The 21,412-nt window shown below is 43.3% G+C and overlaps 2 protein-coding genes across 2 annotated transcripts; both read left to right on the plus strand.

The window, feature by feature from the left end:
- Positions 1-3,070: 3,070 nt before the first annotated feature.
- On the plus strand, positions 3,071-9,618 carry LOC140581683 (cytochrome P450 2K1-like). The gene is made up of 10 exons (XM_072705161.1): positions 3,071-3,366; positions 4,031-4,193; positions 4,588-4,737; positions 5,150-5,310; positions 5,600-5,779; positions 5,875-6,019; positions 6,192-6,376; positions 7,058-7,199; positions 7,319-7,534; positions 7,801-9,618. The coding sequence occupies exons 1-9, from the start codon at positions 3,172-3,174 to the stop codon at positions 7,504-7,506; spliced, it is 1,509 nt and encodes a 502-aa protein (XP_072561262.1). The 5' UTR covers positions 3,071-3,171; the 3' UTR covers positions 7,507-7,534; positions 7,801-9,618.
- Positions 9,619-10,900: 1,282 nt separating this feature from the next.
- Positions 10,901-17,729, plus strand: LOC140581684 (cytochrome P450 2K1-like). The gene is made up of 9 exons (XM_072705162.1): positions 10,901-11,196; positions 14,163-14,325; positions 14,708-14,857; positions 15,309-15,469; positions 15,769-15,948; positions 16,044-16,188; positions 16,362-16,546; positions 17,221-17,362; positions 17,482-17,729. The coding sequence occupies exons 1-9, from the start codon at positions 11,002-11,004 to the stop codon at positions 17,667-17,669; spliced, it is 1,509 nt and encodes a 502-aa protein (XP_072561263.1). The 5' UTR covers positions 10,901-11,001; the 3' UTR covers positions 17,670-17,729.
- Positions 17,730-21,412: the final 3,683 nt, after the last annotated feature.

Genomic DNA, 21,412 nt, shown 5'->3' on the forward strand with positions numbered 1-21,412 from the left:
TCCCTAAAATAATCAATCACAATATTTGGTACATTCAACCCGGCCTCTGAGGCGCGCACGCGCTGGGTTACGGCGAAGGCCGGCTCGGCCTCTGAGGCGCGCACGCGCTGGGTTACGGCGAAGGCGGGCTCGGCCCCTGAGGCGCGCACGCGCTGGGTTACGGCGAAGGCTGGCTTGGCCTCTGAGGCGCGCACGCGCTAGGTTACGGCGAAGGCGGGCTCGTCCTCTGAGGCGCGCACGCGCTGGGTTACGGCGAAGGCCGGCTTGGCCCCTGAGGCGCGCACGCGCTGGGTTACGGCGAAGGCCGGCTCGGCCCCTGAGGCGCGCACGCGCTGGGTTACGGCGAAGGCCGGCTTGGCCTCTGATGTGCCCACGCGCTGGGTTACGGCGAAGGCCGGCTTGGCGTCTGAGGCGCGCACTCGCTGGGTTACGGCGAAGGCCGGCTTGGCGTCTGAGGCGTGCACACACTGGGTTACGGCGAGCACCGGCTTAATCTTTGTGGCCCTCGCTAGCTCAGATTCGGCAAGTGTCAGCTGAGCCTCTGAGGCGTTATGGGTCGCCGGGTCCTGATGGGTATCTAGGCTGGCACTGTATTACATTGTAGTGATTTCCCAACTTCTAAATCGAGTCCTACATAGCAGATCCGTGGATCGCCCTATCGGCCGAGGCAAATCCGGAGTGCCCCACCCTCCGGGATCAATGGGAGTTAAGTAATAGAAGGCACAGCCCAGGAGTAATCTAAATAACAGAAATGTCATGACTAAAATTGCCATAGAGATCTTTAATTAAATTGGAGTAAATGGCCACTGCGAATAGCTGAGTCAGGAAATTGGGAGATTCTTTCTAATTCTCTGCACCAACAACCAAGCTGATTGGCTGATTGAAGCCAGTACCTACCCTGGACAGAGTATACCCAAAACTCCCTATACCATCCCTCTTTCTGGTTAACCCTATTCCAGTGTGTTCTGTGTTTGCAACCCCCTCTCTACCCTTGGGAGATGGAGACCAAAGGAAAAGTCTGAGAATTAGCCTGACCCAAGTGGTACGATGGCAATAGGTGGATGCTGGCTGCCATTGCCATCCCATTCCGCTCCCCCACCCAGAACAATGGGTATATCTGTCAACCTTCGGTTCCTTGAAGGTCCTCCTGTGCATTAACCCTGTCACATACCATCTACAACTACCCAGTCAATGCTGGATTTCTCCAGTGTTACATGATTCAGGGGGCAGCGTGTGGCTCAGTGGGCTAAGCCATGTGCCTGTAATCACAAGGTCGCCGGTTCAAGCCCAGCCTCAGCACATCTGTGGGTCCTTGAGCAAGACCCTCAATCCCCAGCTCCCTGGGCGCCGCTACGGGTGGCTGCCCTTCGCAGACAGCTTGCTCTACAAAGAGATCACGGGGATCAATAAAGTATAAAGTATCAATTAATTAATGATTCCCTCTTCAAACCAGTCCATTACAACCCAATGCAGCCCTGACCTCTCCAGCAATGTCTTCTCCTCCCTTGGACATAGATGATATAAAGGACATCCTAGAGTATGTGGTCCAAACCACTCCTAGAGTATGTGGTCCAAACCCTCTGGACCCCTGACACTGGAATTGCACTGCCTGGTCACCTGGGAAGGAGTATGGACCGCGTTAACAGTCCTGGGTACTGGCAGCTGACATTCACAACCACTCCTTAATTTTTTAACTTCCAACATACCATTAATAAAAATGTTCTAGCTCCCCATTTTCTCCTGTTTTTCTGAGATTCCTACAAGGTGTTGTTATGTGCTTGTGATCCATGACACTCTGTTTGATGACCATGATCCCCTTCTTGGTCACAGTGTGTGTCTCCACTTTCCCATGTCTGCATGTGTGTCTGCCTTTCCCAGCAACCCCATGACAAACCTTTTGGATTTTCAACCCCAGCTTGTATTTCCAACTCTGTCTCCAATTTCTTGTTCTTGGTTGCTCTGCATTTGGATATCCAATTCCAGAGGTTTCTGCATTACACAGAGATTCAAATGTTTTCAGATTCCTACATCAGTGCTCTGCTATCTCATGTTCAATAAATTAAATTAACCACAGGTTGACCGGTGGTGCTCGGACTGCTGCTTCGTGCTTTCGCCGAGACTCGTCATTCTGTCACGATCACGGGGCAAGCGAGCCGGAAAGCAGGCGATCAGAGCCAGGAAGCAGGGTAAAACGGGGATTTATTCAAAGGACTGGGACCGGGGAATCACGACAAGCAACATCAATGACGAGTCTGGGGAAGACGGACTCAGACGAGGACTAAATACAAAAGACAAGCCACAGGTAACAAGCCATAGGTGACAACCATCAGGGCGAAACAGGAGGTAATGAAGTGGGCGTGGCACACATCAGGAGCGGACGGAGCGGGGCGTGACAGTACATATGAAAGTATGTGTTATTTCACCTGAGGAATAAAACAGACATAGTAAAAAACCACCCAGCCTCAGACGCTAAAATAAATAAATAAACTCCATCCAGCCACACACCATACCTATCTTACATACCTTACATACCATACCTTAGCCTGGGCAAGAAACCTGCTGCTATTCGGATGTGCAATGTTCATCTGGTAATTTACCTGTGTAAATTACCACGAAACAGTATTTATTCTATTTATATATATTGTATTTCTGCTTCTGTATATATCATGGTGTATATAGCGCAGAGTCTCTTATAATTTTATTTTAGTTCTTATACTTATGATACTTATGATACTTACATCTGATATTCTTTTTCTTTTATGTTCTTGTCCTGTGTCTCTGTGTGACCGTTTGTAGCAATTGAGCAATTTCCTCCGGGATAAATAAAGTTTTTCTGATTCTGATTCTGAAAAACATAAAAAACATAGAATAAGTTAACCCGTTTAACAGAAAGCTAACATAGGACAAAGATGAAAGCAGTTAATATTTCAGGTATGTATGCACAATATGTACAGAGGGCATGAAAAGATTAATGTATCCTGTGCTGTCATTGGTTGATGTAAAGAAGGGGCTGAACTGTGAGTAGAAAAGCTCTGTTATATAAACCACTGCTTTACTTTTTGACTTATTTCACCTTTCACTCCTTGTACAGAGAGGTTAACCCCTAATAGATGTGGTTTGCTCCTCCAAATTACAACTCATACGCTTTTTGAGGACTGAGATTTGGAAACTATGGCTGTAGTACAGGAACTTTTCCAGATTCCCAGTGTGGTCACCCTGCTTGTTTCTGTACTGGTGCTTTTGATCCTGTATCTGCTGATCGACACACAAATCCAAGGAAAGGAGCCCCCAGGACCCAGACCTCTGCCTCTTCTGGGAAACCTACTGCAGCTGGATCTCAAGAGGCTCGATCTGTGCCTCTTCCAGGTCAAATACATCATTTATCTATATTTGTACTATAGTTTATCACTTTCAAGTTTTTGTTAAATAGCGAAATATTTAATTCATCAGAATTTGTTTTGAAAAGGCAAACACCTTATCCTTTGTGGTGGGAGATGACAGACTGCCACAGTACATTTGTCATTCCCCAAAACAAAGAATATCAATGCAGAGCTCAGGGGTTCAAAGCACAAATAAATTGCACCACTTTCCTCTACTATAAGCCACTTGGAATGAAGGTGTCAGTTAAATATAAATAAGTTATATGAACATTATGAGCACGACAATAAAATAATAATGGCTGTAGGTATGGTAATGCTTCTTGGTAGTTCTTATGTAACCAAAAACTTTGTTCATAGTGAAAAAGAAAGAAATAGAATATAAATATTTTAAAATATAAATAATATAAATGACGTTTTCAAACATAGACATTAAAACATTCATGGAGGAATTCATTATGGAGAAAGATTCTACAGATTGTTGTGTAAGTGGAATGTTCAATACATGAATAAGTAAACTCTCAGGGTCTCACGGCATTCAGGTAAAAACACATTAACTTTCACACCACGAGGTAATGTGCTCTTTGACCTGAGGAATCCCAGAATGCACCTCTCTATATAATGCCATTCTTTTTTTGTTTGACTTTCTCCAGCTATCTCAGAAGTATGGGCCTGTCTCCACCATTCACTTTGGCCCAAAGAAAACTGTGGTTCTTGCAGGCTATAAGGCAGTGAAAGAAGCTCTCATCAATTTTGCAGAAGAATTTGGGGACCGGGACATAACGCCTATATTCAAAGATTTTTCAAAAGGGCACGGTATGCAAATCATTGTCTTACAGTTCAAGAATTTGCAACTGGCTTCCTGGGGTCATTTAAGGGGTAGTATTGCAAATTGCAGCCCCTCTTTCCAGACTGGGATTAGGAATTTCACTGCATATTGTAATGACTATAATTGCATATGCAACAAATAAAACTTTTAACTTAATAATGGCAGTTCTTGGAGGATGAAATTCAGGTGTCTCTCTCGTCTTTAACTCTTTTATTTCAGACTTTTCCTTCATTTCTGTTGCTAATTCAGAGTTGTGGTGAGCTATGGCTGGAATCCCAATCAGTGCCCATTGATCACACTGGCATTTACAGTAATACTTTGGATTCCATGCATATAGGAGATCACCGTGACCTGACACTGAAATACATTCTACCCACACAGGCATCGCGTTTGCCAATGGAGACTCATGGAAGGAGATGAGGCGCTTTGCTCTGTCCACCCTTCGTGACTTTGGGATGGGAAAACGAGGGATTGAGGACAAAATTATTGAGGAGATCCACTACCTTACAGTGGTGTTTGCAAACTTTAAAGGTTAGATGATACATTTACAAAAAAATGCTAAATGTATATAATTAATTCACTACTTGAGTATTCAATATTAATGTATATATTTAGATATTATGATTAAATGCTGAATATCACTTCAATCCTGTGCTAGATAAGTGGTACAGAAGATGCAGAACATTTTAACCAGTAAACACTGAGTCTTAGTCATGACAAGTAGATTATCTGTGTATAATTGACATGAACAGTTCAAGTACAAGCTGTGTATCAATGACGCAAATGTTTCTATATAAATGTTGGATATACTATCAATTTCTGCAGCTTTCAAGCACTGCTTCAATAACCCTTCAACCCTTGTTGATTTTACATTGATTGTAATGTTTTCCAGGTGCTGCATAAATGTTCTTCCCTTTGATGCTTTCCTTATCCATGCTTTCAGGCAAACCATTTGACACCAGTGAAGCACTGAATCACTCAGTCTCCAACATCATTTCTTCCATCGTCTACGGCAACAGGTTTGAATATGACGACCCAGAGTTCCAGAAGATGGTCTATCTGGCAAAGAAACTTAACGAGCTCCTCGGGGCAACTGGCATTAATGTACTTTTAACTTTTTCTTTGTATATTAATTCAGTTCTGTGGTCAGTGGGGTGTGAGAGGCCAGCAATGCAGAGATCTTCACATAATAAAGTCAACCATTTAAATTAATTAATTTGAGAACTTAAAATATCACGTTTAGCTAAACTGGGCACACTATTAAGAACATTGTGAGCATAAAAAAAAAATGGTTTGTGACTGATCCAGCGCTATGAACAATTGTCTGCCACAGTATTAATGTTAAGACAATGTTAATATCATATATTAATATTTCTTATGTTTGTGGTGGCAGCTGTACAACATGTTTCCAAGTCTGCGCCCTTGGCTGAAGGTATGGACCTCCCTGATGAACACTAGGGAGGAGAACAATGAGCACCAGAGAGAACTTACAAGGAAACTTCAGAAAACTCTGAATGCTGAGGACAAGAGAGGCTTTATAGATGCCTTCCTTCTCCGACAGCAGGAAGTCAAGGTACCTCAGTCTTTGCACATGTCATACATGGCTTCTATGGCTGATATGGTGCCTTTGTATTCATTAACCAAACCTTCTTCTGTCATCTCTAAAAGACGTCTGGGGAGCCAGTATCCCAGTACTATCATGAGAAGAACCTTCTCTACACCGTGACCAACCTTTATGCAGCTGGAACTGACACCAGTGCGACCACACTGTGCTGGGGGCTGCTGTTTATGGCCAAATACCCCCATATCCAAGGTGAGGAAAGATTAATATACACACAGGTCTGTAACACAATACCCACCTAACCCTAACCCATACACTGTAGCCGGTCAGTCATGTAATGCTGATGTAATTTAGAGATTTAACACGCAGACAGGCACACAAATCCCTAATACAGGGATACTGGTTATTCCGCATCCATCGTTAGACCGTGTACAGGAGGAGCTGGACAGGGTCATTGGGGGTCGGCAGACTCGAGTGGAGGACAGGAAGAACCTACCATACACAGATGCTGTGATCCATGAGATACAGAGGATGGGCAACATAGTTCCTTTGAATCTCCCACATGTCACAAGCTGTGATGTGGTCTTCCAGGGATACCACATCAGGAAGGTACCTGTAAGCTCAGTTTTTGCTTTGTTCATGGGGCAGTTTTCACCTTGACTTTTAATACTTCTGTCTAGTGCTGGTTCCAAAATTGTGGAGATAAACTCAGATCATCTAACTTAAATTGTTGTATTTAAAAACCATAACCGGTCCTCTGAAATAGTACAAAAGTATTAACGCCCAGACAGGCTATCACAAAGGCAGTCACAGAAGTGAAAGCTTGTGCATTGGAGTTTAGAGACACCATGGGTAGAATCAGGTGTCTCCAGAGAGGTTTTATAAAGCCATTCAACACACTTCAGGAGATGGAGGTGGGACCTTGTTCTGACTGGGGATATAACTATGGAAAGATCACTTTGAGGAGCTACTCACGCATCCTAATTTGTGGTCTTGAGCTGTGGATAATGATCAAAAGAACAAGGTTGGGAGTTCAAGTGGATGAAATGACGTCTTCCTGGGGTTACTAACATGGAGTGTAGCTTGGAGATCTGGAGGTTTACATCAAAGGGTTAATATCTACCAGCTGACTTGGGAACATCTTGGGATCCTGCAGAACATAATAGAATCCATGGCTTGTCTGGTCTGACCTGCTCGGCATGCTGCTACCACAACCCTGACCAGGAAACGAGATGGGAAGATGATTGTGGTGGCAACGTGTGTTTAGGTGCACATGTCTGTTTCCTGCAGGGAACTGCTGTCATTCCATTGCTGACATCTGTACTAAGAGATGAGAGTGAATGGGAGAGTCCCAATACCTTCAACCCCGGCCACTTCCTGGATGATCAGGGTCGGTTCAAGAAGAGGGATGCCTTCATGCCCTTCTCTGCAGGTACAGTGCAGGTTGTGCTTTGGTACGAGCTCTGTTCAGTTCTTTCGTTAGCTGCCTGAAAACAAACTCATAGCTGTCCCTCACGTATCTTTCAAAATATTGTCACATCTATTCTCCAGGACGCCGAATATGCCTTGGAGAGAGTCTGGGCAAGATGGAGATCTTCCTGTTTTTCACGTCGCTCCTGCTGAAGTTCAGATTCACTCCACCTCCTGGGCTGTCTGAATCTGATCTGGACCTCACTCCAACTGTTGGGTTGGTCTCCAACCCGCCTACACATAAATTGTGTGCTGTAAGCCGGGCTTGAAGCTCCTGAACTCTGATGGTTTTATGGAGTAAGATATCATCCTCCCTATGGCTTGAGTAATCACAGCAAATAAAATGTGAAAAAATTAATCGGTTGTATGTGTCACTGTATGTGTTCTAGAACAAAAACAAAAACTGAAATCCACAATATGCTTGCACAGTATTTACTGTACAAAGAACATTTCACTATGTAAATCAATAGATATTGTATTAAAATAATGATGTCAGTGTCAGGCTGGAGGCCTCTCAGGCCCCGTTGGTCTGAGCTCTGACAAGCCTGCAATGTTCCACTCAGTGTTCTAAGGCAAAGGTGCACCGGCTCCGACAAGACTGGACTCAAATCACCCGATTACTACAACAAAAGGGACACCTCACCCCCACTGGGTGGCCAGAACCCTGCAGCCAAATTCCAGCGACAAGTCCTGGCTGCGTCAAGACACAGATGCATCCTACACTCGCGAACTCACACCAACACAGGAGGTATTACCCCAGACTAACATTAGGGACACATATATCCATGTTTGGTCTCGTTTGAATGGTCACAGTACGACGGGCACTTCGTCATGTTTCTTGTAGACTGGGCTTATTTCTAACACTCTCTTGCAGCCTCTGACTCGACCCCGTTTCTCCGAGACCCGATGCGACTGCCCAAGTTGAGTTACGGTGAATACCGGCTCCGCCTCTGAGGTGTGCACACGTTGGGTTACGGTGAAGGCCGACTCGCCCTCTGAGGCGCGCACACGCTGGGTTACGGGGAAGGCTGGCCCGGCCTCTGAGGTGCGCACACGCTGGGTTACGGCGAAGGCCGGCTCGGCCTCTGAGGCGCGCACTCGCTGGGTTACAGCGAAGGCCGCCTTGGCGTCTGAGGCGCGCACACGCTGGGTTACGGCGAGCACCAGCTTAATCTCTGTGGCCCTCGCTAGCTCAGATCCGGCAAGTGTTAGCTGAGCCTCTGAGGCGTTATGGGTCGCCGGGTCCTGATGGGTATCTAGGCTGGCACTGTATTACATTGTAGTGATTTCCGAACTTCTAAATTGAGTCCTACATAGCAGATCCGTGGATCGCCCTATCGGCCAAGGCAAATCCGGAGTGCCCCACCGTCCGGGATTAATGGGAGTTAAGCAATAGAAGGCACAGCCCAGGAGTAATCTAAATAACAGAAATGTCATGACTAAAATTGCCATAGAGATCTTTAATTAAATTGGAGTAAATGGCCACTGCGAATAGCTGAGTCAGGAAATTGGGAGATTCTTTCTAATTCTCTACACCAACAACCAAGCTGATTGGCTGATTGAAGCCAGTACCTACCCTGGACAGAGTATACCCAAAACTCCCTATACCATCCCTCTTTCTGGTTAACCCTATTCCAGTTTGTTCTGTGTTTGCAACCCCCTCTCTACCCTTGGGAGATGGAGACCAAAGGCAAAGTCTGAGAATTAGCCTGACCCAAGTGGTACGATGGCAATAGGCGGATGCTGGCTGCCATTGCCATCCCATGGTCACCTGGGAAGGAGTATGGACCGCGTTAACAGTCCTGGGTACTGGCAGCTGACATTCACGACCACTCCTTAATTTTTTAACTTCCAACATACCATTAATAAAAATGTTCTAGCTCCCCATTTTCTCCTGTTTTTCTGAGATTCCTACAAGGTGTTGTTATGTGCTTGTGATCCATGACACTCTGTTTGATGACCATGATCCCCTTCTTGGTCACAGTGTGTGTCTCCACTTTCCCATGTCTGCATGTGTGTCTGCCTTTCCCAGCAACCCCATGACAAACCTTTTGGATTTTCAACCCCAGCTTGTATTTCCAACTCTGCCTCCAATTTCTTGTTCTTGGTTGCTCTGCATTTGGATATCCAATTCCAGAGGTTTCTGCATTACACAGAGATTCAAATGTTTTCAGATTCCTACATCAGTGCTCTGCTATCTCATGTTCAATAAATTAAATTAACCACAAGTGGACTCCAGACAACTTGTAGAAACATCTCAAAGATGCTTAGATATGGGTTGCACCTGAACAAAATTTCAAGTGTTACAGCAAAGGGTCTGTGTACTTATGACAATGTAACATTTAATTCTTTACCTTCAATAAATTGCAAAAATGTTTAAATCCTCGTTTTGCCTTGTTTTATGGGGTATTGGTATGAGGGGAAAATGAGCATAGGCATAAGGATGCAACAAAAATGTGAATTGGTCTGAATGCACTGTCAGTGCCATCTGACTGTATTTAAGAAGGAAATGAGCATGGTACTGCAAAGAGTTTCTGCAGGATGCATCATTCATGAAAAAAAAACTTTAACTTACACCAGTGATGCTTAACTTGAATCGTGCTCAGACAATCTGACACTGAATATGTACAATATGTCATTAAGTAGCTGGTGCAAACTATATGATGACAGGTTGACAGATGTACACACCTATCATACAGGGCAGGTACACAGCTTTTATATAGCCGTTCATGAAGGAGATTTTGTATATTTTTTCGTTTACTTGTGGTCTGGGGCTATCTGAGGGCACCTGAATGCAGACTTTCATTGGTTCTTCTCACAGGTTTCACTTGTTTTGGTCCTATTACACAAATGATGAAAAGGAGAAAGTTACCACTGTGTTATACCTTCACAAAGACCAGAGCATTTGTATATAGCTATTAAAATATATTATTTGATTTCAAAGATTATGGGAGACACCAAAAACAAGGTGCAGCTACATGAAAATGGGAATACAAATTCTTTTGTAACAAGCTGGGACAAGTTGATATCTGAAATGCCTTGAACAGGGCAGGGGTCTGGAATGAGATAAATGGGAGAAAAGATTTTAGCTACGCACACCGTGAGATTATTCCTTATGCTCTGTCCAAATTATTTAGAAATACAGACAAATAAGTGGATGTTCACTTCTAAATTCTGAAATGAACTTTTTGTATGTGTTGTACTGTTTCTTAATTGCAGTTGCAACAATATAAATTAAACTAACACTAAATGCATTCCTAAACAAAATTTACATTGTAGTGGAATGGGTTCAGATTTTTTTGTTAAATTAAAATAGCTCTGCAAAAAAATAACCACACTGTATTCAATGTATTTGGTTATAAGAACACTATCTTCATAGTACATATGAAAGTATGTGTTATTTCACCTGAGGAATAAAACAGACATAGTAAAAAAACCATAAAAAACATAGAATAAGTTAACCCGTTTAACATAAGAAATAGGAACAGAAAGCTAACATAGGACAAAGATGAAAGCAGTTAATATTTCAGGTATGTATGCACAATATGTACAGAGGGCATGAAAAGATTAATGTATCCTGTGCTGTCATTGGTTGATGTAAAGAAGGGGCTGAACTGTGAGTAGAAAAGCTCTGTTATATAAACCACTGCTTTTGACTTCTTTCACCTTTCACTCCTTGTACAGAGAGGTTAACCCCTAATAGATGTGGTTTGCTCCTCCAAATTACAACTCATACGCTTTTTGAGGACTGAGATTTGGAAACTATGACTGTAGTACAGGAACTTTTCCAGATTCCCAGTGTGGTCACCCTGCTTGTTTCTGTACTGGTGCTTTTGATCCTGTATCTGCTGATCGACACACAAATCCGAGGAAAGGAGCCCCCAGGACCCAGACCTCTGCCTCTTCTGGGAAACCTACTGCAGCTGGATCTCAAGAGGCTCGATCTGTGCCTCTTCCAGGTCAAATACATCATTTATCTATATTTGTACTATAGTTTATCACTTTCAAGTTTTTAGTTAAATAGCCAAATATTTAATTCATCAGAATTTGTTTTTAAAAACCAAACACCTTATCCTTTGAGGTGTGAGATGACAAATGTGCACTGTGACAGTCTGATTGTCTGCACTGGTTGACATCATTGAGGTCATTAAGGAGATTCCCCCTTTCATGCACAGAAATACATGTAGTTGTGCGGTTTTTTCACTAAAGTGTCTTTTTCAATTATCATTTTGTATTATTCCAGTGTTCGGAAAGCCAAACATAAGAAAATGCAACATTTTTTCATTTTATACATTTAGAAGTAAATGTAGCAATCCAAAATGCATATGAATAATTGCCATGTGGCAAACTTAATCACAGGCAGCCTAGAGACAACAGAATTTGAGAAAACATGTAGGAACAAAAATTTATTTCCATTTTTATTTAGATATGATCAATAAAACATTGCTAATAGATACGTTGCACATTGGTCCAAGCTCATCCCATAGACCGCAGCTCCAAGCCAGCATCACAGCTGTGGCAGGGGCTCTGTCTCATGCCGGGGGGGAGGGGGGATTTCAGTATGTAGATATGGGGTATGTGCTCTTTAACCCGAGGAATCCCAGAACGCACCTTTACTGACATTCTGCATTTGTACATATGAGGACATGTGCTCTTTAACCCAAGGAATCCCAGAATGCACCTTTACTGACATTCTGCATTTGTACATATGAGGACATGTGCTCTTTAACCCAAGGAATCCCAGAATGCACCTTTACTGACATTCTGCATTTGTACATATGAGGACATGTGTTCTTTGACCTGAGGAATCCCAGAATGCACCTGCCATAGTGGGTTTCTTAACAGGTAATGAAATTAATCGTTCTATGAATGATGTAAGGCAAATTCCTTGATTTTAAATGTTTTGAAAACCAAGGAAATGGTAATTAATTTTAGGAAAAGGCCCTTGATTTTAAACCTGTCATTGTACAAGGGAATGATATAGACATGGTGGAAGAGTACAAGTGCTTAGGCACTATCCTTGATAATAAGCTCACATTGTGGGTAAACACTTTAGCAAGATACACAAAGGCACAACAAAGACTTTATTTTTTAAGGAAACTGCGCAGCTTTAAGCCTGATACAATGATTTTGAGATTGTTTTATTTAACTTTTATACAGAATGTTGTGACCTTTGCAATTCAGTGCTGGGGGGGTGGGTTGTCTGTCCAAAACAGGAATATGCTGGATAAGATTACAAAACTTAGTAGGAAGATAACTGGTTCCGAAGTAAAAAGTATTATGCAGATTTCTGATGAATACACCATTAATTTGGCCTTGAAAATATTGGATGATCCATCTCACCCCCTCTTCCCTGAGTACTCCCCTCTTCCCTGAGTACCCCCCTCTTCCCTGAGTACTCCCCTCTTCCCTGAGTACTCCCCTCTTCCCTGGGTACCCCCCTCTTCCCTGAGTACCCCCCTCTTCCCTGAGTACTCCCCTCTTCCCTGGGTACCCCCCTCTTCCCTGAGTACCCCCCTCTTCCCTGAGTACTCCCCTCTTCCCTGAGTACCCCCCTCTTCCCTGAGTACCCCCCTCTTCCCTGAGTACTCCCCTCTTCCCTGAGAACCCCCCTCTTCCCTGAGTACTCCCCTCTTCCCTGAGTTCTCCCCTCTTCCCTGAGTACTCACCTCTTCCCTGAGAACCCCCCTCTTCCCTGAGTACTCCCCTCTTCCCTGAGTTCTCCCCTCTTCCCTGAGTACTCCCCTCTTCCCTGAGAACCCCCCTCTTCCCTGAGTACTCCCCTCTTCCCTGAGAACCCCCCTCTTCCCTGAGTACTCCCCTCTTCCCTGAGTTCTCCCCTCTTCCCTGAGTTCTCCCCTCTTCCCTGGGTACCCCCCTCTTCCCTGAGTAGTCCCCTCTTCCCTGAGTACTCCCCTCTTCCCTGAGTACTCCCCTCTTCCCTGAGTACTCCCCTCTTCCCTGAGTACTCCCCTCTTCCCTGAGTACCCCCCTCTTCCCTGAGTACCCCCCTCTTCCCTGAGTACTCCCCTCTTCCCTGAGTTCTCCCCTCTTCCCTGAGAACTCCCCTCTTCCCTGAGTTCTCCCCTCTTCCCTGAGAACCCCCCTCTTCCCCGAGTACTCCCCTCTTCCCCGAGTACTCCCCTCTTCCCTGAGTACTCCCCTCTTCCCTGAGTACCCCCCTCTTCCCTGAGTACTCCCCTCTTCCCTGAGAACCCCCCTCTTCCCTGAGTACTCCCCTCTTCCCTGAGTACCCCCCTCTTCCCTGAGAACCCCCCTCTTCCCTGAGTACCCCCCTCTTCCCTGAGTACTCCCCTCTTCCCTGAGTTCTCCCCTCTTTCCTGAGTACCCCCCTCTTCCCTGAGAACCCCCCTCTTTCCTGAGTACCCCCCTCTTCCCTGAGAACCCCCCTCTTCCCTGAGTACTCCCCTCTTCCCTGAGAACCCCCCTCTTCCCTGAGTTCTCCCCTCTTCCCTGAGAACCCCCCTCTTCCCTGAGAACCCCCCTCTTCCCTGAGTTCTCCCCTCTTCCCTGAGTACCCCCCTCTTCCCTGAGTACTCGCTTATGGAATGCCATATGTAAAAACAAACAGAGCTATTACATCTTTTGTGCCAAGGAGCATTCAGTTGCTGAACAAGTGTAATTCAGACAGGCACCTGCCATTCTAAATTATGCTTTATATACTTTTTATATTGCATGTCTTTAATTATTTGTCATTTTATGTATTAATAGGTATATCTAAGTGTTGTTTTGCACTGTGTAATTTATGGTTCCTAATTGCAAGACAAATTCTCCTTTGGGGCAATAAAGGTTTCATTCATTCATTCAGTTGATTTTCTGCATTTGTACATATGAGGACCTCATGAATCCCAGAATGCACCTCTATATGTAATGGAATATTCTCTTTTTGTCTGACTTTCTCCAGCTATCTCTGAAGTATGGGCCTGTCTCCACCATTCACTTTGGCCCAAAGAAAACTGTGGTTCTTGCAGGCTATAAGGCAGTGAAAGAAGCTCTCATCAATTTTGCAGAAGAATTTGGGGACCGGGACATAACGCCTATATTCAAAGATTATGCAAAAGGGCACGGTATGCAAATCATTGTCTTACAGTTCAAGAATTCGTAACTGGCTTCCTGGGGTCATATTGCAAATTGCAGCCCCTCTTTCCAGACTGGGATTAGGAATTTCACTGCATATTGTAATGACTATAATTGCATATGCAACAAATATAACTTTTAACTTAATAATAGCAGTTCTTGGAGGATGAAATTCAGGTGTCTCTCTCGTCTTTAACTCTTTTATTTCAGACTTTTCCTTCATTTCTGTTGCTAATTCAGAGTTGTGGTGAGCTATGGCTGGAATCCCAATCAGTGCCCATTGATCACACTGGCATTTACAGTAATGCTTTGGATTCCATGCATATAGGAGGTCTCCGTGACCTGACACTGAAATACATTCTACCCACACAGGCATCGCGTTTGCCAATGGAGACTCATGGAAGGAGCTGAGGCGCTTTGCTCTGTCCACCCTTCGTGACTTTGGGATGGGAAAACGAGGGATTGAGGACAAAATTATTGAGGAGATCCACTACATGACAGAGGTGTTTTCAGACTTTACAGGTTAGATGTTACAACATTTACAAAAAATGCTAAATTTATATAATTAATTCACTACTTGAATATTCAATATTAATGTATATATTTAGATATTATGATTGAATGCTGAATATCACTTCCATCCTGTGCTAGATAAGTGGTACAGAAGATACAAAACATTTTAACCAGTAAACACTGAGTCTTAGTCATGACAAGTAGATTATCTGTGTATAATTGACATGAACAGTTCAAGTACAAGCTGTGTATCAATGACGGTTCTCCCCAGAGCAACTATAGAGTGATGCAAATGTTTACAAGTTACTACATAAATGTTGGATATACTATCAATTTCTGCAGCTTTCAAGCACTGCTTCAATAACCCTTCAAACCTTGTTGATTTTACATTGATTGTAATGTTTTCCAGGTGCTACATAAATGTTCTTCCCTTTGATGCTTTGCTTATCCATGCTTTCAGGCAAACCATTTGACACCAGTGAAGCACTGAGTCGCTCAGTCTCCAACATCATTTCTTCCATCGTCTACGGCAACAGGTTTGAATATGACGATCCAGAGTTCCAGAAGATGGTCTATCTGGCAAAGCAACGTAACAAGCTCCTCGGGGCACCTGGCATTAATGTACTTTTTACTTTTTCTTTGTATTTTAATTCAGTTCTGTGGTCAGTGGGGTGTGAGAGGCCAGAAATGCAGAGATCTTCACATAATAAAGTAAATTAGTATAAACAAAATATTAAAATTTAAATTAATTAACTTGAGAACTTAAAATATCATGTTTAGGTAAACTTGCCACACTATTAAGAACATTGTGAGCATATAAAATAATAAAAAAAAACGGTTTGTTTAAGTGTCTGCCACAGTATTAATGCTAAGACAATGTTAATATCATATATTAATATTTCTAATGTTTGTGGTGGCAGCTGTACAACATGTTTCCAAGTCTGCGCCCTTGGCTGAAGGTATGGACCTCCCTGATGAACACTAGGGAGGAGAACAATGAGCACCAGAGAGAACTTACAAGGAAACTTCAGAAAACTCTGAATGCTGAGGACAAGAGAGGCTTTATAGATGCCTTCCTTCTCCGACAGCAGGAAGTCAAGGTACCTCAGTCTTTGCACATGTCATACATGGCTTCCATGGCTGATATGGTGCCTTTGTATTCATTAACCAAACCTTCTTCTGTCATCTCTAACAGACGTCTGGGGAGCCAGTATCCCAGTACTATCATGAGAAGAACCTTCTCTACACCGTGACCAACCTTTATGCAGCTGGAACTGACACCAGTGCGACCACACTGTGCTGGGCGCTGCTGTTTATGGCCAAATACCCCCATATCCAAGGTGAGGAAAGATTAATATACACGCAGGTCTGTAACACAATACCCCACCTAACCCTAACCCATACACTGTAGCCTGTCAGTCATGTAATGCTGATGTAATTTAGAGATTTAACACGCAGACAGGCACACAAATCCCTAATACAGAGATACTGGTTATTCCCCATCCATCGTTAGACCGTGTACAGGAGGAGCTGGACAGGGTCATTGGGGGTCGGCAGACTCGAGTGGAGGACAGGAAGAACCTACCATACACAGATGCTGTGATCCATGAGATACAGAGGATGGGCAACATAGTTCCTTTGAATCTCCCACATGTCACAAGCTGTGATGTGGTCTTCCAGGGATACCACATCAGGAAGGTAAGCTCAGTTTTTGCTTTGTCATGGGGCAGTTTTCACCTTGACTTTGAATACTTCTGTCTAGTGCTGGTTCCAAAATTGTGGAGATGAACTCAGATCATCTAACTTAAATTGTTGTATTTAAAAACCATAACCGGTCCTCTGAAATAGTACAAAAGTATTAACGCCCAGACAGGCTATCACAAAGGCAGCCACAGAAGTGAAAGCTTGTGCATTGGAGTTTAGAGACACCATGGGTAGAATCAGGTGTCTCCAGAGAGGTTTTATAAAGCCATTCAACACACTTCAGGAGATGGAGGTGGGACCTTGTTCTGACTGGGGATATAACTATGGAAAGATCACTTTGAGGAGCTACTCACGCATCCTAATGTGTGGTCTTGAGCTGTGGGTAATGATCGAAAGAACAAGGTTGGGAGTTCAAGTGGATGAAATGACGTCTTCCTGGGGTTACTAACATGGAGTGTAGCTTGGAGATCTGGAGGTTTACATCAAAGGGTTAATATCTACCAGCTGACTTGGGAACATCTTGGGATCCTGCAGAACATAATAGAATCCATGGCTTGTCTGGTCTGACCTGCTCGACATGCTGCTACCACAACCCTGACCAGGAAACGAGATGGGAAGATGATTGTGGTGGCAACGTGTGTTTAGGTGCACATGTCTGTTTCCTGCAGGGAACTGCTGTCATTCCATTGCTGACATCTGTACTAAGAGATGAGAATGAATGGGAGAGTCCCAATACCTTCAACCCCGGCCACTTCCTGGATGATCAGGGTCGGTTCAAGAAGAGGGATGCCTTCATGCCCTTCTCTGCAGGTACAGTGCAGGTTGTGCTTTGGTACGAGCTCTGTTCAGTTCTTTCGTTAGCTGCCTGAAAACAAACTCATAGTTGTCCCTCACGTATCTTTCAAAATATTGTCACATCTATTCTCCAGGACGCCGAATATGCCTTGGAGAGAGTCTGGCCAGGATGGAGATCTTCCTGTTTTTCACCTCGCTCCTGCTGAAGTTCAGATTCACTCCACCTCCTGGGCTGTCTGAATCTGATCTGGTCCTTACTCCAACTGATGGGTTGGTCTCCAACCCGCCTTCACATAAATTGTGTGCTGTAAGCCGGGCTTGAAGCTCTTGAATTCTGATGGTTTTATGGAGTAGGATATCATCCTCCACATGACTTGAATAATCACAGTAAATAAAATGTGAAAAAATTTATAGATTGTTTGTGTCATTGCATGTGTTATAAAACAAAAACATTACTGTACAAAGAACATTTCACTATATAAATCAATACATATTGTATTATATTAATGATGTCAGAGTATTCTGCTATTTGATTGTTTTACAGTTTTCCTCTATATGGTATGATCTGTGTTGGGTATTGATGGTCCTTGCAGGACAGTCGTCCTTTGGGTACAGGTGGGGGTAGACGTGTTCAGGTGTGTGCCAGTACTGCAGAGGATCCTGCATTCTAGAAATATTGACCTCGTCCAGATACCTCTGGATCTCAACTGTTGCATCTTCCTTGGTATTTGAATTATTCCTGCCCTTAACAACTATTGTGTCAAGCAAGTGCCACAGACCTTTGTCTAAGACATATAGAAAGACGTCATTGTTGGTGACTGGAAATCACTTGTGTCCTGACTGAACAGCCAAGTAGTAACACATAAAGAAATAAATTGCCTGAGCTGGGTACAGATCCTGAAGCTTCAGCTGAGATTCCCAGTGATACTTGAGGATCTGATGGGTCGAAGGTTGATGGGGCGAGACCTGGAGTCATCACCATTGCGGCTCATTGGGCCTGAAGCCATCTTAGATGGTGGCACAGGAGGTAGCGCTATTGTTCGCCAACTGGAGGGTTGCAGGTTTGAGCCCTGGTTCTTCCTGATCCCATCAAAGTGTTCTTGAGCAAGACACTGAACCCTAAATTGCTCCCGGTTGAAGAAATGATCTCTGAGATGCCTGGTTAGGCTTTCATTCAGCTGTTTTGCCATTTATTTGGTCAGGTTGGTAGCCTGAGATTGTAATTCATGATGCAACATTTTCATGAAAGGAATTACTTAAGAGGCAGACACTCTTTTCTCCTCTAATAGTTCTACTGTGGCTTCATGGAATGGTGCGAGCACAAATATGGTAAGTGACCTCTTACTCCTCTGCACGAAGAAGTGTAAGATCTGTTTTTAATGAGGCCAAAGATACACTGGTTCTCACTGCTCACTCATCTTGGCAAGTGTATGAAAAGTGCTGTTTCAGCCACTTAAATGATTAACTGTGTACCTGATCTTCCCATTTGTTTAAGAATATGGGCCATTCTTCTGCTTAGCAATGGTGCATCATGTAAAGAACATAAGAACATGAGAAATTTACAAACAAGAGCGGGTCATTTGGCCCATCAAGCTTGTTTGGGGAGAACTTAACTAATAGCTCAGAGTTGTTAAAATCTTATCTAGCTCTGATTTAAAGGAACCCAAGGTCTTAGCTTGCGCTACACTAGCAGGAAGACTATTCCATACTGTGTAAAGAAGTGTTTTCTCAAATCCAATTTAAAATGTTCTCCCGCTAATTTCCACCTATGGCCACAAGTTCTAGCATTTAAACTAATATTTAAGTAGCCATTTCGCTGAACAGCATCGAGACCTGTTAGAATCTTATAGACCTGGATCATGTCCCCCCTTAATCTCCTTTGCTCGAGGCTGAACAGATTCAGCTCAGCTAACCTCTCCTCATAAGACATTCCTCTAAGACCAGGAATCATTCTTGTAGCCCTATATTGAACGTTTTCCAAGGCAGCAATGTCCTTTTTAAAGTATTGTGACCAAACCTGCACACAATATTCTAGGTGGGGTCTTACCAAGGAATTGTATAATCGTAGCATCACCCCCCTTGACTTAAATCCACACACCTAGAGATGTAACGAAAAATCCTATGGGCCTTTTTTATTGCTTCCCCACACTGGCTAGAGTGGGACATGGAAGCATCAACATACACACCGAGATCTTTCTCATAAAGTAAGTTTTTTGCCATGTTTAAATTTGCCATGTTTTAGTTCATATGTCATTAAGTGCTGAATTCTGGTCAAAGGATTTTTAACTATTAAATTTAGTGAATGGTTGATGCAAATTGCATGTCTAACATGGAGCAGTCCAGCACATGCTATAAACTCAGCCTGACTTTGCACTTCATTGCCGAGATTTTTGGCTGAACATTGTGTTTAGGGCCAGAGGACCCTCGATTTTGGGACTGGAGTGAGCAGCTCTCCTCGCTGCTTGCTGCGAAGGCATGTACCCAGTTCTGCAGATTAGGATGGTGTGTTGCAGTGATGGTCTTGGCCTTGAGGAGTACATCCAAACACGACCCCAAAATTTCCTGCCGCACCAAAGAATCTTGTGTTTTCAGAGTCTGAGAGCCCTTTAGGTGCCTTCTTGCAAATTCCACGGGGGCTTTCACGTGTCTTTTACTGAGAATGGTCTTGCATCTGGACTCTCTGCCATAAAGCCCAGATTGTGGCAATTCTGCAGTGATGGTTGTCCATCTGGAAGTTTCTCCCACCACCACAGAGGATTTCCGGAGCCCAGCCAGAGTGACCATTGGGTCCGTGGCCACCTCTCTTACGAAGGCCTTTCTCCCTTAACTGCTGGGTTTGGCTCTAGGAAGGGTCTGGGTTGTACCTGGATCATGTCCAGGTACATTTACTACTATAGGTGAAGTAGGAGACAATGGGAAGGACCAGAAACCAACCAGCTAAGGCGGAAGTGACCTTCTAATGCCAGAGATGACCGTTAACTTTTGACAGTTTCTCATGAATCGGAGGATGACATCAAAAAGAATGGGAAACATTAAGTGGGTGTGACATGCACTGCTAGGATAATTCATAACAGGTTCCTAGAAGCAGGACTGAAGTCCCAAGAAAGCCCTTCATTAATGAGAAACGGAGAAGAGCCAGGCTGCAGTTTGCAAAAAGAAGGAATAAATTTTTCACAGACACACACCCATAAATAGAGAAATGAGTCAAACAAAATTTTTTTGCTCTTGTTACTATGATTTATTATAATCCACTGCGGTCTGGGACTGTCTGACGGCACCTGTATGCAGATCTTTATTGGTTCTTCTCAAACATTTCACTTGTTTTGGTTGGCTACACAAATGGTGGAAAGGATAAAGTTACAGCTGCTTTAGCTTCACAAAGACCAGAACAGCAACAAAAATGTCCAAATAGGTTTATTGGATTTAATTCTGAAAACTGCACTCTTCAAAAAAGTATTAAAAACTATCATTATTCGACTTCATTTATTATGGGACGGCCCAAAAACAAGGTGCAGCTACATGAAAATGGGAATACAAATTCTTTTCTGACAAGCTGGGACAAGCTGATATCTGAAATGCCTCGAACTGGGAAGGGGGTCTGGAATGAGATGAATTGTTAGTAGAACAGATTTTTGCTTAAAACATTGTAAAATCATTCCTTATTCTCTGCCTAAATAATTTATTATTATTAAAATAATAATGAAATTAAAAACAAAATTATTTATTTAATGATACAGATAAGTGGATGTTCAATTCTAAAATGAACTTTTTGTGTTGTTTTTATTTGTAAATGTAAAAATATGAACTAAACGCATTGCTAAACACTAAATGCATTAATAAGCAAACGTTTGTACTTTGTAACGGAATCAGTTCATAATTTATTTGTTAAAGTACAATAGCTTTGCAATAAAGAATTAACAATGTATTCAAAATATGTACACATGAGAATGTGCTTTTTGACAATAGGAATAAGATTTAAAAAAACATAAGAAATTGTTTTTCCTGAGCTGTCATTGGCTGATCCAATGAAGGGGCGGAGCTATGAGTAGAAACACTCTTGTATAA

The sequence above is a fragment of the Paramormyrops kingsleyae genome, chromosome 22, assembly GCF_048594095.1.
Source record: "Paramormyrops kingsleyae isolate MSU_618 chromosome 22, PKINGS_0.4, whole genome shotgun sequence".
NCBI lineage: Eukaryota > Metazoa > Chordata > Actinopteri > Osteoglossiformes > Mormyridae > Paramormyrops > Paramormyrops kingsleyae.

What these genes read in the sequence shown, in the direction of transcription:
- LOC140581683 (XM_072705161.1), top strand. Translation starts at nt 3,172, where the DNA reads ATGGCTGTAGTACAGGAACTTTTCCAGATTCCCAGTGTGGTCACCCTG. An exon ending in TCCGACAGCAGGAAGTCAAG is followed by an intron (nt 5,780 to 5,874) that starts GTACCTCAGTCT and finishes CATCTCTAAAAG; the next exon opens with ACGTCTGGGGAGCCAGTATC. An exon ending in AGGGATACCACATCAGGAAG is followed by an intron (nt 6,377 to 7,057) that starts GTACCTGTAAGC and finishes TGTTTCCTGCAG; the next exon opens with GGAACTGCTGTCATTCCATT.
- LOC140581684 (XM_072705162.1), top strand. Translation starts at nt 11,002, where the DNA reads ATGACTGTAGTACAGGAACTTTTCCAGATTCCCAGTGTGGTCACCCTG. An exon ending in TCGATCTGTGCCTCTTCCAG is followed by an intron (nt 11,197 to 14,162) that starts GTCAAATACATC and finishes GACTTTCTCCAG; the next exon opens with CTATCTCTGAAGTATGGGCC. An exon ending in TCCGACAGCAGGAAGTCAAG is followed by an intron (nt 15,949 to 16,043) that starts GTACCTCAGTCT and finishes CATCTCTAACAG; the next exon opens with ACGTCTGGGGAGCCAGTATC.